General features: G+C 40.6%; 1 protein-coding gene across 3 annotated transcripts in view; it reads left to right on the forward strand.

Annotated features, from left to right (window-relative positions):
* Positions 1-15,304, forward strand: part of INF2 (inverted formin 2) — an 88,749-nt gene extending 73,445 nt beyond the window's left edge. Inside the window, exons 17-23 of one of the 3 annotated variants that reach the window (XM_044271215.1) lie at positions 63-183; positions 3,079-3,243; positions 3,659-3,761; positions 5,425-5,580; positions 9,111-10,224; positions 12,088-12,141; positions 15,105-15,304. In XM_044271215.1, the coding sequence (XP_044127150.1) occupies positions 63-183; positions 3,079-3,243; positions 3,659-3,761; positions 5,425-5,580; positions 9,111-10,069 (1,504 nt within the window). In that variant the 3' untranslated portion in view covers positions 10,070-10,224; positions 12,088-12,141; positions 15,105-15,304. The remainder of the gene's footprint in view (positions 1-62; positions 184-3,078; positions 3,244-3,658; positions 3,762-5,424; positions 5,581-9,110; positions 10,225-12,087; positions 12,142-15,104) is intronic. The other 2 variants (XM_044271217.1, XM_044271216.1) reach the window with 2 other exon arrangements.
* The last annotated feature ends 211 nt before the right edge of the window (positions 15,305-15,515 follow it).

Raw genomic sequence — 15,515 nt, forward strand, 5'->3', positions numbered from 1 at the left:
GCATTGTAGACCAGAGACTACTTCTTCCTCCTCCTAAAAAGTCGCCTTTTTTTTATTTTCAGAATTAATGTAGAAAATATTTACTCTGAAATCAGTCTCAATCTAAAAAGATTAAAAGAACTACAAATGAAGATCTCCAAGTCGTCCAGTGACATCAGAGAACAGTACGAAAAAGGTGTTCGGGTGAGTTTTTACAAAGTTACATCCAGGTGCAGATTTACTAATCCCGTTTAATTTAGTCAGAGGACACCCCTTGGGTGAGTCAGCTGCAAAAAAAAAGTAACTGAACCACTTAAAGGGGTTACCTAATTCTAAAAATGTCTGCCACAATGCCTGGGCCCCTCCTATAGATAATACTTATCCCTCTCCCCCGACACCTGTGTCACGGCCACTGCTGCATCTCCCCATCACATGGATCAAAACATCTGTGAGGATAGGTAATCAGTTTAAAAAAAAATCAGAAAACCCCTTTTAATCTTTGGCCTGGGTTCATGAAAGCTTAGCTAAGACTCCACCTTATATGCCGCTAGTCAGTTGGCGATACTTTCTACTGTGCGGTTTGTTCTTCTATAGCAGCAGAACCAAATTTCAACCATTTTATTGTATTGTCTCTTTGTGTTTAGACGTCCTTCAGTTTTTTTACATCAGATTTCCCAGTTTTACCTTCATCTCTTCTTATTAGCTTTCCCCATTCTGAATTTTGTAAGTCTTCCCCTTACACCATTGGCAAATGTGGAGGATCTACTCATTTTGCCCATCTACATTACTTTGATCTGAAACCTATGGGGAGGGGATTTATCAAAACTGGTGTAAAGTAGAACTGGTTTGGGCTACTTTCATACTATCGTTTATTGCGGATCCGTCACAATAATACAACCGCATGCATCAGTCATGAACGGATCCGATTGTATTATGTCTTCTATAGCCATGACGGATTCGTCTTGAACACCATTGAAAGTCAATGGGGGACGGATACGTTTTCTATTGTGCCAGATTGTGTCAGAGAAAACTGATCCGTCCCCATTGACTTACATTGTGTGCCAGGACACATCCGTCTGGCTCCGCTTCGTGAGGCGGACAGAAAACCGCTGCAGGCAGCCTCCAGAGCGGAATGGAGACGGAACGGAGCCAAACTGATGCATTCTGAGCGGATCCTTTCCCATTCAGAATGCATTAGGGCAAAACTGATCTGTTTTGGACCGCGTGTGAGAGCCCATGACGGATCTCACAAACGGAAAGCCAAAACGCCAGTGTGAAAGTAGCCTTAGATGCCTATAGCAGCCAACCAGATTTAACCTTTCACTTTCCAACGGAGCTCTAAAAAATTAAAGGTGGAATCTAATTGGTTGTTATGGGCCACTAAGCTAGTTTCATTTACACCGGATTTGATAAATCTCTCCTGGGGGCTTTAATTTTAGTCCAGTCTGAATTATTTACACCATAGACCCTTGTTTGATTTTTCTTCTTTGACGCCATAGTTCTGAGATTCTGCAGAGCATTAGACAGAACATGTTCAGTGGAGTTTTGGGGGAATTTAATATTGATGGTCTATTCTCAGGACAAGGTCATCAATAAGTGATTGGTGGGGGTCCAACTCCTAGCACTCCCAGCAATCAGCTGTTTGAAGAGGATACAATGCTTTGGTAAGCACTGTACATTGTATAGCAGCCCCGGCCCATTCACTTGAACAGGGCGGAGCTGCCAATAGGCCATGGGACAGATGAACATGACGTCATTGGCCTTGGAAAAAGCCGTAGCTCTCAATGGATCGCCGTGGCTTCATCAAACCCGTGCTGGGAGTTGGATCTCCACTGATCAGATCCTGATGACCTATTCTGAGGATAGACTATCAATATTGGACTCCCAGAAAACCCCTTTAAAATGTAATTTCCCTATCCAGTCCCAACATGCACGTAAGTGTCAGAGAGAGCCAAGCAGGGCTGGCAGTTCTATAGAGGCAAGGGGGGTGCCCTGTTCCCCCAGGGCCCCCAACTCCTTAGGGGCCCCCAGCGCCGGCCCGCAACTACTATTCTATAATTCTTTTCTGTGTGGGACTGGGATGGACAGGACAGTGTGGCGGCGCTGAGTAATGTAATTAAACTGTCTGGACTGGAGGGGCGCCGGCGGCCGCTCTACCTGCGCTGCGCTGCCTGTCTCTTTAAGAGATTCAAGACGACTAAAGTGGCATGCACGGCACAGGCAGGCACGTCTCGCGTCTGGCTGACGTTGCCAGAGGCTCCGCCCCCCCAGAGCAGAGAACTTGAAGAAGGAGCAAGCGCCATTGGCACCCAGCCACAGCCCACAGTCTGACTCTGCCAGCGACGGCCAAGTTCCACTTCCAACTAAGTACAGTCTACAGAGAGAACAGACCAGTTACTGTCTGGTAGGTTGGTTGGTTAAACTTATTGTTAATAAACTGGATCGGATCCATTCATTCCCAGTTTCCCAAATACCACTCACTCCCCATCAGTGTACTAGCCTGCCCTGCGGCCCTGGTTCTGTTTGGAGTCAGTAGTTGGACTGGAGAAATGTGCATTTAGGGGGAGGGGGGTGGGCTTGCAGTTACTGGTACTACCAGTAACTGCCCCCCCCCTTTCCCAAATGCACATTTCTCCAGTCCAACTGTCCAAACAGAACCGGGGCGGGCTAGTAGTACACTGGGACAGGTGAGATGGTGCCTGGGATGGATCCCAATCCAGTTTAATCAACCAACCTACCAGTCTGGTAGGTTGGTTGATTAAACTGGATCAGATCCATCCCAGGCACCATCTCACCCATGCCAGTGTACTAGCCCGCCCTGAGGCCCTGGTTCTGTTTGGAGTCAGTTGGACTGGAGAAATGTGCATGGGGGGGCCCCCTTATTGTTTTTTGCCCCAGGGCCCCATTTCACCTAGAACCGGCCCTGGAGCCAACTATTGTATAGTGTTCTCCAGTTCCTAAACGTACTGTCCAAAACACCTTCTAAAATCCAGAATCCCTGTTCTGATGTCTTCAATAGCTTGCTGCATATTATTGCAAAGTCTAAAATCAAAGAAAACAATAGATGGATAATTATCACATGCAATGTTCTATTTCTAGGACTGTTTTGATGCACTAAAGGACTTGGAGCTACAGCTGGAAGACATTTCGCAGCAAAAAAAGAAATTGGCAGATTATTTATGCGAAGATCCAACAAAACTTTCACTGGAAGATACTTTTGGAACCATAAAAACATTTCGGGACTTCTTTCTGAAAGCAAGGAAGGTTTGTAGCCTCATAATTATTCCATAGATAACACATTGGGAAATTCAAGAAAACGTTGACAAACAACCCCCATGGTCCTCTCCGTTATCAACAAATTAACATGGAACATAATTGGTTTGGCTGAAAGATATGTATGTATGTTAAGATTGTTATAAAATGTAGTAGATTGAGCTCAAATTGTGCAAAAAAAAAAATAGGAAACTTTTATCATTTTTAATGGTTTGCTGGAAAGATTTAAAATGTTCAGTCAATGTTCTAATTTTCTTTGCTCGCATGACCAAGTACGAGATAGTTTTGTGTTTGGAAAAGTGCCTTGAATATGTAATTGTCAATGGTTTGCGTCACTGGTTACACTTCGTTGTCTTTGATCTTTTTTGTATAATTTGATGATAATTATGAATTTTTTGTTGTTTAGGAAAATAAAGATAGAAAAGAGCAAGCTGTAAAGGCAGAAAAGAGAAAGAAGCAAATCGAGGAGGACGAAGCAAAAAGACAGAAAGGAGAGAACGGGAAAATCAGTAAGTTCCAGCAGAACTGTCCACGAGATGGACCCTATGGGACGTTGGGAATATTAGCTGAATTTCTAACAATGTATGTAAAACCATTTTCACCGGCAACAGTTAAATTTTGTTACAAGGGTGGTCTTATACAGGCAGACCCTGTCTAAATGTCCTATTAGGGCAAATGGCCATCATAGAGGTGGCTGCCCTACATTGTGGACCTGCTCTATGAGCCAGTTTGTTAGTGTCTCGTCCTGTCCATGCTACAATTACCCTGCAGTATTTTAGAGTGCAGTAAGATTCCCTTAATCCGGCATACAATAGTCCAGAAACTCTGATAATCTGCCGCTTGTTTTCAGAAACGAACCACCATACAGTGTGGAATGTTTTGGAAATTCTTCAGATTACAAGAACCGTAACAAGAAGATGTAACAATTTTATTTTGGGGAGTCATCCTGAAGGTTGTCTACCACATTTCAGCTGAGGTTTTAGATATTTTTCTATGACCATCCAATAGAATAAGTGTGCAGCCAATGCAGAGGATGGGTGTGGTAGTAGTGGCCTTGATGAGATGATGTGTCACGGTGCACGCTCTCATACCATTGCTCCCTGTGGATCGGTGCAGTGGAAATGTAATTTGTAGAGTGCCGGGAGTCACATAGCATTATATTGATTTATGATGCTATGTGACTCCCGGCAGCGATGGGAGGTCAGGCTGGGTGCTGCGATGCGGACTCGCTGCGGGAGGAACGCTCGTCTGCAAGGGGCCTAACAGTCTCTTTTTACTTAGTACAAAATATAACTTGCGGTACATCCACTAGCAGCAAATTCAAAGTGCAGTTTCTGCCATTAGTTGAGGAGGTATGGTGGTAGATTGGATGGTTGTATATTGACATTTGTGGGTATAGGTGTCTAATGTATTGTAAGGTTCAGAGTTGAGCTTTGTCTGGCTTAGTGATGGTATGGGTGCCTGAGCCGTAGTCCCTCACCTTGCAGCAGTATCTGTAAAGCTCTATTTCGCAGATCACTCTGCTGTCTTGTCACTCAGGTGCTTTCTGGAACCCGAATTTTGCTGGTCTCATAGAAGAATAAGTCGTTCCCAGGAGTAGGAGCTCTAGCATGTGCTTCTACTCCTCTCTGTAGCTACACAAGAACTTCACTTCCTGGCAGGAAGAGGAGGAACAGGGTAGTTGTCCCTGTTCCTGCCAGCCATTTACCAACCATATCTTCCCTTACTGGAACTTATAGCCAAATAATATGAAATATATAACATTATAATACACAACTTTATACAATGCAATTGGAGATACCCCCAGGTCTGGGGTATTGCATAGGTTAGTTTAAAAGTAAGGTACTGAATTTACCAAAAAGCACACGTTACCTACTGAATGGACTGTACGATGAAGGTTGTTAGGGATGTATAAATAGCTGTCACAAAAATACTTTGTTTTGGACAAGTACCCTCCATGGACCCCTTCCTGTTATACGTTACTTCTCATGATTGTTATCTATCTACACTTGACTTGTTTAAATTAAAATATCATTTTATCCCGTGAGATTTTCAGACATTTTTTTTTTATGTTTTTATTAAGTTTTTGCCATTTTGTAATTTGCACAAATTGCATAAAAAATAAACTAAACTAATGTCATTTTTAATTTTTTTAAATTTTTTTTATTTTTGGTTGCAAAGTTCGCAAAGGAGGGCCCAAGATAGAAGAAGGTTGTATCATTGATGCTTTACTGGCCGATATCAAAAGAGGTTTCCAGCTCCGAAAGACTGCGAAAAGCAAACCAGATCCTGAGGATGCTCAAAGGAACTCGAGTTGCGATCTAAATGGTAAAATGACTGTAACTTTTCCCAGGGGGCCAGCTCTGTCACCTATGCGAATGCATCTCTCAAGCTTGGCTTTCAAAAAAGACTAATCAAATTGACTTGCTTCTTGTGGACCGCATGCCTTCCATTCCCTTACTAATTCTTTTGAAAAACCTGCTTTGTTTGAAGAAAAAGTACTAAAAAGTCCATAAGCAAAGTATTTCTGAAAAAATGCTTTGCATTTTGCATGTACTTTTGTTGCTAAATTCCTTTTGCTCCTTTGATCCTGTTTTATACATGCTAACCCTGTACATAATGCTGCATGATTTAATGTGCATGAGATCAGAAAATTTTGTTTTTGTTTTCCTGCTTAAAAAAAATAATACATTTTGAGAGTGAGAGCACTTATATTTTCAAAAAATGAAATTAGTTGTCAAATGAACCTGTGTTGCCTCTCAGTATGACCTTATTTAACCTATGTTGCCTTGGTAGGTTTTCATATCTTAAGTACTTAGAATGATATTTCGCTTCTTGTCCCTGGGCCGTTAGATGCATCCTTAAGCCATTTTCAGGTAGCTGTATTTTATGGCCACAATTCTACTAAACTGTATTGTGATCGGAGTTTGGGTCAGTCGAGCTTCGGGGGTCATGGTCTTTTTAGAAACCCAAAAAGGAGGCCAATAAGGTTAATCTAAATCAGGACCTTATAGGCTCACTCAACAAAGCTTATTTAGAGGAGTTGTCTCTTTTCAGCAACTGGTATTCATCATGTAGAGAAAGTGAATACAAGGCACTTACTAATGTATTGTGATTGTCCATATTGCCTCCAGTTGCAGGCTTGACCACACTTATACACTGCTAGTTTCCAGGGAGTTACGACCACCGTGCAATCCAGCAGCGGTGGTCACGATTGCACACTATGGGGGAAAAAGTGCCGGCCTCTCTGGTGGCTGGGACCATGGGAGTGCGCATAGGCCAGAGTTTTTTCCCATAGTGCAGGGCTGGCAAACCTGAGGCTCTCCAGCTGTTGCAGAACTACAACTCCCAGTATGCCCAGTCTGCCTACAGAAGGGCATGGTGGGAGTTGTAGTTTTGCAACAGCTGGAGAACCGCAGGTTGGCCAGCCCTGCCATAGTGTGCAAGCACGACCACCAATGCTGGACTTCAGGGTGGTCATAACCCCTGGAAACGAGCACTGTATAATGTGATGGGAAAAAATGAATCCAGCCAGCAAAGGAGGCAATATGGACAATCACACTACATTAGCAAGTGCCTTGTATGAACTTTCTCTACATGATAAATGCAATTTGCTGACGTGAAACAACCCCTTTTACTTTCATATTCCCTTCTATATATAACATTTCCCCAGGAACTGGATGAGCACAGAGATGTGAACGAGCTCTAATGTGAACACGTGGCTTTGCCTATTTGATGTTTTTTCTTCTGGGACATAAATACAGATGACCTATTCATCAGTGTTCAATCAGTGAAGATCTGATTAGGAGGAAAGGCCCCTTTCATTGTTTAAATGGGCACAGCGCCATACATACAGTTGTAGTAGATGTGTGTGATCTGCACTCCAATTAACTGTTTGAGGGTGCTCATAGAGGACTGGAAGTCCTATGTCTGATATGACGAATGTATGCCACTGCTGTTGCTTTTTAGATGCTTTAATCCCAAACATGTCGCATAGATACAGTTCATATCCTGATAAGTATATTGCTTTATATAGACCCTTTTAATCTCCAAACGTTTCGGTCTATATGACCTTTATCAACGGAATCTGGAGAAAGACATGTAGGTATTCAATATATAGATGTTTTTCGGAATTTGGAATATTATATACTGTGAAATAATTCTAACGTAGGGTAAGAAACGTAGAGAAAACATGTCCAGAAGAGGAACAGGTCTAAAGATGCCTAGAGAGAGAACACGTCCAGAAAAGGAAGAACTCCAAAGAAGATGCCCAGAGAGGTTAAAATCATATCAAATATGGTACAATGGTGTCAGAAAAATCAATATACAATGCCAAAAAGTGAGTAAGTAAGATATAAAAATATGACAACCTGATATGATCCCCAAAGATATGGCAACATATGTAGAAATGTTTTGTCATATTTCTCTATATGTTGCCATACCTTTGGGGTTCATATCATGTGATATTTTTATATTATGTTACCAGACTTTTGGGCATTGTATATTTGATTTTTCTAACACCACGGCACCATATTTGATATGATTTTAACCAATGTACCTAGGTTGCTTCCTCTCTGGGCATCCTCTTTGGACTTGTTTTCTCTCCTTTTCTTGCCCTATGTTGTTATAATTCCCTGTATATAATCTTTCCTATCCCGAAAACATATATGTTGAATACCTACTCGTCTTTTTCCAGATTCCCACGATAAATGTCATATATGACCAAAACGTTCTGGGATTAAAAGTCACTATATAAACGCAATATACTTACCTGGATATGAATTGCACAGTCTATGTGTGACACGTTTGTGATGCGGTTGTGTCAGTGTCTGGTACTGCAGATGGGTTATATGGAATTGGGCTGCAGTACCAGGCACAGTCACCACTGTTTGATTGGCACCGTGCCTGTTTAATAAATGAAGGTTGGCCTGGTCATCACGTCTCAGAAAACCTATTTTTAAAGTATTTTTTTCCCCCTCAAAAGACCTCTTATGCGGAGTACATTCCTTTTGGGTTGAGCAAGAAAATGTGTTTCAATATCCTAGAAAGCAGTATGTAAAAATATGGAAGACGAAGTGCAAATTTTTTGAAAAAAGTCGGTGAGTGTGTCGTGAGTGTAAAATGGTTTATACATATTGACAGCAAATGCTGTATAAAAAATAAAAATAATTTAAGATTGTGTCATGGGTAGTCACCATAGAACTAGGAATTTTTGTTTAATTTATTGAAAGGCAGTCAAGACCACCTATGCCAAAAAGGAATAAAATTATTTTTGCTACTTGGTCCTTACTGTTTTTTTTTTTGTTTTTGTTTTATCGAATAAGACTAATTTCCCATGAGTGAGTTTTCCATCCAGATTTGTTCTATTTTGTGAACGGAGAGCATCCAAAGTGAATCCTGACTCTTTAATTGCAATGTGTATAGGAACACAAGCATTGTTACATTCAGAAAAATCCCAGCATGTTCTATATTGCACAATTTTTTTCCACACAGCCCTTGCCCCATATAAATTAATTGTGTGAAAAATGGATGCAGTCTGGATGGAAAAAAAAAAAAAAACGCACACAGACAAAACTAATTGAACTTTTGGAAAAAAATAATAAAAAAATCTGTTTTTCACTAAACAGACTTTGGCCCATTCCGTATCGCTCATGTGAAAGAGGCCTTATTGTAAATTTTATGCTTGGAGCAGGCACCTTGCATGAGCACAAATGGCATAATTTCTATCCAAGTTTGTGAATGGTGTGCATGACTAACAGATACGTCAACTAACCCTGTGGAGACCAAGTTATTTACGTGCATGTGTTGCTTTTGACATAAAGCCACCTAAAAGTAGTATCTGATCCTATTTTACAAAGGCAAACCAGGGCAAGTAAAGGATGAAGACTCAAAAAAGACGGATAGTATAAAAGACCGTCCCACTGATAATAGTAAAGATAGCGCCAAGCCATCTCCTGCCATTGAGGCCACTGAAGACCAAAGGGACCTGCCTCTGGGTCAGCCATCAGATAACATAGTTGTAGATGAAAATGCATGTAAGGCCACTCAAGCTGCACAAACTTGTGCTGGAAATAATGATAAAAAAGAGACCTTGACCACAGAAGCTTCTAGTATTCATGTGGACAAAGAGATTATTCCTGTGAATGTTAAGCAAGAATTATCTACTGATTCTGATGACCCAAATTGTACCAGTGTTGCAGCCAAAAATACAACGCATCCCCAGGATATTGAGGTGCCACCACAGAATTCCTTGCGTAAAATGGAGAAACCTCAATGTCAAGCTGATGAAGTAGACTCCAAAAGCACAACATTTTTGAAAGACGTTCCTCATGACCAGAATAATGAAACCGATAAACACTCTGCAACAAAGGGAAAAACATTGACTGACTCTGTGCTAGCTTTAGAAAGAGGGTCAGTTGATGTTTCTTCTAAGGAAATCTCGTCATTGGCTGACAGTTCTGTTTTAGTTCAAAATAAGAAACCGGATCAGGTGTCCTCAATAGACCAAAAGGAGAAAATGGATGGTTCCCCACTACATGGGAAGAGTGAGGTTGCTAATGTCTTCAAATTAGAGGAACAGAATGGGGCTTCTGTTGATTTGTCTTCAGTGCAAAGCAAAGAGATGATTGATGAGTCCACATCCATCCATGCTGATGGGACCACCGATAAACTCCCACCTGTCCCTGTCCAGAACAATGGAGCCACTGATGTTCCTCCATCAGTTCAGAATGATGAAACTACAGATGTTTCCCTGCCAGCTCAAAAAAATGGGTCGGTTGAAGGACCTCTGCCAATTGACAGGCAAAGAACAACCTGAAGTCGTCCCTCAAGCCAATGAAAATATTTTAAGTGATGGCTCTATTAATAAATCATATGAAACGACAACGGAGTTACAAAGTTCGGCTGAATCAAAGGTCAAAAGGAGCTCGACAAAAAGTAAAAAGAAAAAAAGGAACTCAAAAAACATAGAAGGTAATTTCTTACAAAATGTTTTATTTAATTTTTCCATACTATATTATTTTAGGAGCTCAGTTATTTTGCTATACAACACCAAACCATCTGCTTACAGTAACTTCCCACATCCATGGACTTAAATTAAACAATTCTGTCTGACCGAAGCCACCACTTTGAGATTTAGTTGTGACCAAAATTTTTTTTACTGATAACATAATTATTTGCTCATCAGCAACTTAACCAGATGTTCAATCCCAGAGACCCATTTCCAGTGATGAAGACCAATGGCACATGTTTGAGTCCCCATTCTCTTCAAGTGTTAGAGATTCTGTCACCTGGATTTTGCCTAGAGTTGTGGACATGCGCTGCTAGCACATCCGCAATATACATTCCTCATAGCTGTGAGTGCTTTTATTTGGGCAAAAAAACTATTTTATATATGTAAATGAGGCAAGTAAGGAGCCCAAGGGGCTGTTACTAATGTTTCTGGAGCCCAGCCACGCCCACTGTGAAGGAGCCCAGCACCGCCTGCATCCTCCGAATCTCCTCCTTGCTCCTGGATGTCACAAAGTTAAAGCGCCGTAATTTCGCAGCTAGCGCATGCGCAGTTTGTTCCCTGAGGCTGATGCCAGCACAGGAGGGAAGGAACACTATGTCGGCACTGACATGCCGCATACTCGCGCATGCGCGAGATTACAGAGCTCTGACTTGGTGACCTTGGGGAGCAAGGAGGAGATTCGGAGGATGCGGGGCGGTGCTTGGCTCCTTCACAGTGGTCGTGGCTGGCCTCCATAAACGTTAGTAACATCCCTTTGGGCTCTTTACTTGCCTCATTTATAAAATAGTTTTTTTTTGCCTAAATAAAAGCACTCATAGCTATGGGGAATGTATATTGCAGATGTGCTACCGGCAATCTAGCAGCGCATGTCCACAGCTCTATATGCAAAATCTACGTGACAGAATCCCTTTAAATACAATTTTTTTATTTTTTTAAAGTTTCTTAAAGGGAATTTTACCTCTATTTAAAAATGTAGAATAGATATAATGGGGCCAAACTTACTAATGTGATCAATTATTTCCTCTCCATAGAATAGGAGATAAGCTTCTGATCAGCAGTGGGACCCACAGCCAATCATGAGAATGGAGACCCTGTGTTTCCCTGTTTGAATCGAGCAGCTGTATTTTCAACTCTATGGGACTGCCTGAGACAGCCTAGTACAATTGCTCATCTTTAAATCCCCCATCCTATAATAATAGTGGGATGACTCTGCTAGTACTGTCCCAGTCTACATAGGAAATCTGATGAGCGATGATGCTCCAGTAGCCAGTGTAAGAACTCTTGAATCTGTAAATTCTGGCCCTTTTTAAAGAGACTTCCATCTAAGTAACAGTCGCCTATTCTAGGCCCTTAAACTACTCAATGTGTCCTAATTAACCTTAGTTGTCATGACAAACTGCTTTAGCATCTAATAATGTATGTTATTTTCTGGTGCAGTATCAAAGGTGTTGTTCAGGATCAGAGACAAATGAAACCACCCCACTCTTGTCCACTGACCATATCTGATACAGTAGCTCACACCTTTTAAAGTGAATAGGGCTAAATTACGATATCAGAGAGAACCTATGGACAGAAGCAACACTGTTTGTCTGTTTTTCCGATCCTGGACATCATTTTTAAGAAATTCCGGTAGCAAGCAGTAGGTGCCAAGCACTGCCTGTGTGATGAGGGGTTGGACTATTTTTAGATGTTCTAATATCAGATGTCCTATAGATAATGGGTTGATAATTAAAAGAGGAAATTAAAGTTGGACGGTTTTCCTAACACCAGTAATGTAGTAATTGTGTCTATAGCGATACTCTATTTTCTCTCTCACAAAACAGAGGTTGGAGTTGACTCTGGCACACACAAAACAAAGAGTTGTGTGGTACAGTAAGGTATGTATAGATGTAAAGCCGACTTTGTCAACTAATGTCACATACGTCCACAAAAACTCACTCCATACCCTTCCTACAAATTAAATGACAAGACTAATCATACCCTTAAGTGTCCGGCTACTTGTATTCTATGTGTCTTGATTACGTGACTTCTAAATTAATTGATGCTTATATCTGTCTCCTGCTCCCAATCCAATGATGATTAATCAAGTGTGGAACGGCCAGTGGGTGTGATGGCATCTCAAGAACTTAAAGGCTATAGACAACTTCAGGGCAATTTCTTTGATTGCATTTTACTCATTTTGGGCTGCAAACCATTCTTGCAATTGGTCTTTATTAAAAAAAAACATATTCAACAGTTTTTTTGATAAAGGGGTTACAATTCAGCCTCATAAACACTCATTTAAACTATATTATCAGTTTGATAATACAGTAGATTAGGTATAATGAAAGTTCATGAGGTCAGGAGATCAGAGATAAGAGCTATACAGGACCCATCAGATTGGGACTCGCAGTAAACAGAGTAACAGTCTGCAATTCGACTAAAATTTTACCTCTGTATCACAACTCCTAAAAATATTTTAATAAAGACCAATTTGAAAAATGTTTAGCCCAAAATGAGTAGAATACAATAATTTTAAAAATCTCCTCCAAAGATGTCCAGCCATGTAATGTAGGGTGGTGGTATTCATGTAAATGATCTGAATTCACTTGGAATTTCCAAGTGAATAGCTAAACTTCATTAATATAAACTGATAATATGATTATTTAGGTTGCTCACAGGGTGATGGGTAAAATTCAATATGAGGCTTTTGATTTTTTTCAAAAATTGTTTTTCTTGGACGTTGAATTGTGAAACTTGCTTTTACGTTGAACATGATTGGATGTCCCAATGATATTGGGTAGTCTTGATTTTTATCAATTATAGCCAAGTATGACCAAGTCAGCTGGGCAGCTTTGCAAAACAGACCTTAGGTTTCAGACGACCAAGGTTTATGGCTACATGGTGACTTTGGTCGAGAGACATGGAGATCATAATGTTGCATTGTGAAATTGCATCTATCATGTCAACGTGGTTATGTTGCGGCACGCAACATAACACAAACTGCATCATGACTCTGCAAAAATCCAAGCCTGCTGGATTCTTGGTTGAAAGTCACATGCAACTTGCTTGAGGCATGTTAGTTGTTTAGGGGGGGGGGGGGGGGTTTGTTCACAACCAAATCAGAAATCTAAATAGTCACTGGACAACATGCCAAAATCTTTATTTTTTGTATTTTTTCCCTTTGGTCAACTCGTGAGGTATTACTGAGACTTGATGTGACAAAAGTTATGTAGCCTAATCAGGCCACATTTCAACGTCCCACAAGATATAGATCTTCTGCAGTTCAATACCTCCAAACTTTGATCACTGTATAACCCTGTGATGATTTAGGTTTGGTTCAGTAACATCATGTAACCTCCACAGACAGTATTTTTGCCAAAAACACCACAGCAATTTTTTATGTGGCTTTTGAGCTAAAGCTAGAAGAGGATCTAGCAGGGCAGAGAAGAAGTTGTTCTTCCATTATGTTGCCGATTTTTATTTTGAATCAACCTCTGACTTTAGCTAAAAAAAAAACGAAAGCTTTCTAAAACTTTAATAGTGTTTTTGCATGAGTGAAACCACCCTAATGCAGACGTTCAAATGGGTCTGTTGAAGTGAAGTGGACCTTAGCTTTTCTGACCATAGACCATTTATAACCCATCATTAGTGAACTCCTTTCCATAAACCGCTAAATAGAAAAGTGACCTCATATACACAGTAAATGGGTCCCATTGCCGAGACCTGTTCTTTTTGACTGCTGGTGGGGGTTCCAGCCATCAGGCTCCCACTAATGTGACTTTTCTGACATAGGATTGACAAGTCGTAGCCTAGTAAAACCCCACTGGCTCGTTCTTCTACTGTACATAATATTCATTGTGTGTCAAATTTCAGATATTTCCCTTTTGCTTATACTTCCAAAAATGTTCAGTGTTGACATCTTGCGTCTACATACAACAGTACCTTGTGTTTTGTGTTTTTTGTTTAATCTGTATCATGGAAGCAATGACCCTATTCTAGCTATGCCCCCAAGATGAGCGAAGATGGTAAAAATATAATGGCCATAATGGCCCACTACTACCCATAGATTCCAATTTTACCTAAATTGTAAAATTCAAAAAGGATTTAAAAAAAAACAACATTCACTGTCCAGGGTAATAGTTGGCCTAAATGTCTATTTCAGTGACTTACGATGGACAAGGAAATGCGAACGAGATCTAACTCTGCTCCCGTTCCTGCTGCACTCCACTTTCTGGTCCAATCTCAACACGCAGGAAATGGCTGGAGAACCCCACCTTACCATTCACTGGCTGAGATGGGTCATCATTGTGGCCAGTGATTGGTTTAGTGGGCGTTTCCAGCAATTTCAGTCATGTTGGACCAGGACAGATGCAGAGAGGACTGGAGCAGAATCGTAACTCATCCTGGCCTTTTCTTTTCTTTTTTTTTTTTCTCTTGTAAATTTCCATTTGAGCATCAAGACTTCCACATGCAAGGCAATTAGTTTACATGCACTAGTTTGCAAGGCCACATACTGTATAACACATGGCTTTCAATAACGTAAAAATCTGTTCTGCGTCATCTCCTCCAAAATGTTGTGAATGTCAGACTGGCTACAGCTTTCGTACTGGTTTCCCTTCAGTGAAAGGTCATATTGGAAAGCAAGAAAGGGGAAACTGCCAAGGCTTCAACATATTTGTGAATTTACAAATGAATGGGAGAACCCTGCTCCACGATCCAGCAAAATAGCTTTTGTCATCTTCTGTTTTATCAAATGTCTGTCAAAGTGGATCTATCAGAAGTTCTGGGCTGTTCCCATCAGGAGAATACAATAGCTGAATGTTTGTTTTCTGATTAGTTTCCCTTTATTCTATTATAGGTTTCAGAACAAAGAATATCCCCAAGCAGTGAAGATCTTGGAAAACTACTGTCATCTGTTCTGTTTGCCTACATTTTGAATTCTTTAAATGCTTTTTGGGAAACTTGCTGTATATAACTTTTTTTTGTTTTTCAACTTTTTGTATATAGCGTTTTAATGTTCTTTCTTTATACAGATCCCTTTAAAAGGGTTTTGCATATCTGGAAAAAAATAACTCCTAACAGTAATGGGACTCAAAAGGCCATTGTTTCTCTAGCTACATAGTCACAATAGGAAAACGCCGGCCAAAAAATGAAAAACCTTCTCTTGTAAAGTCTTTTGTATGAATTCCTTACTCCAAATTATAAGAGCTCTGTGCTCGATGTTACAGTTTGGTTTCTACTCAGAATTGGAAGGTTTTCGTTAAGATTT

Source organism: Bufo gargarizans, chromosome 11 (genome assembly GCF_014858855.1).
Source record: "Bufo gargarizans isolate SCDJY-AF-19 chromosome 11, ASM1485885v1, whole genome shotgun sequence".
In the NCBI taxonomy this organism is placed as follows: Eukaryota; Metazoa; Chordata; class Amphibia; order Anura; family Bufonidae; genus Bufo; species Bufo gargarizans.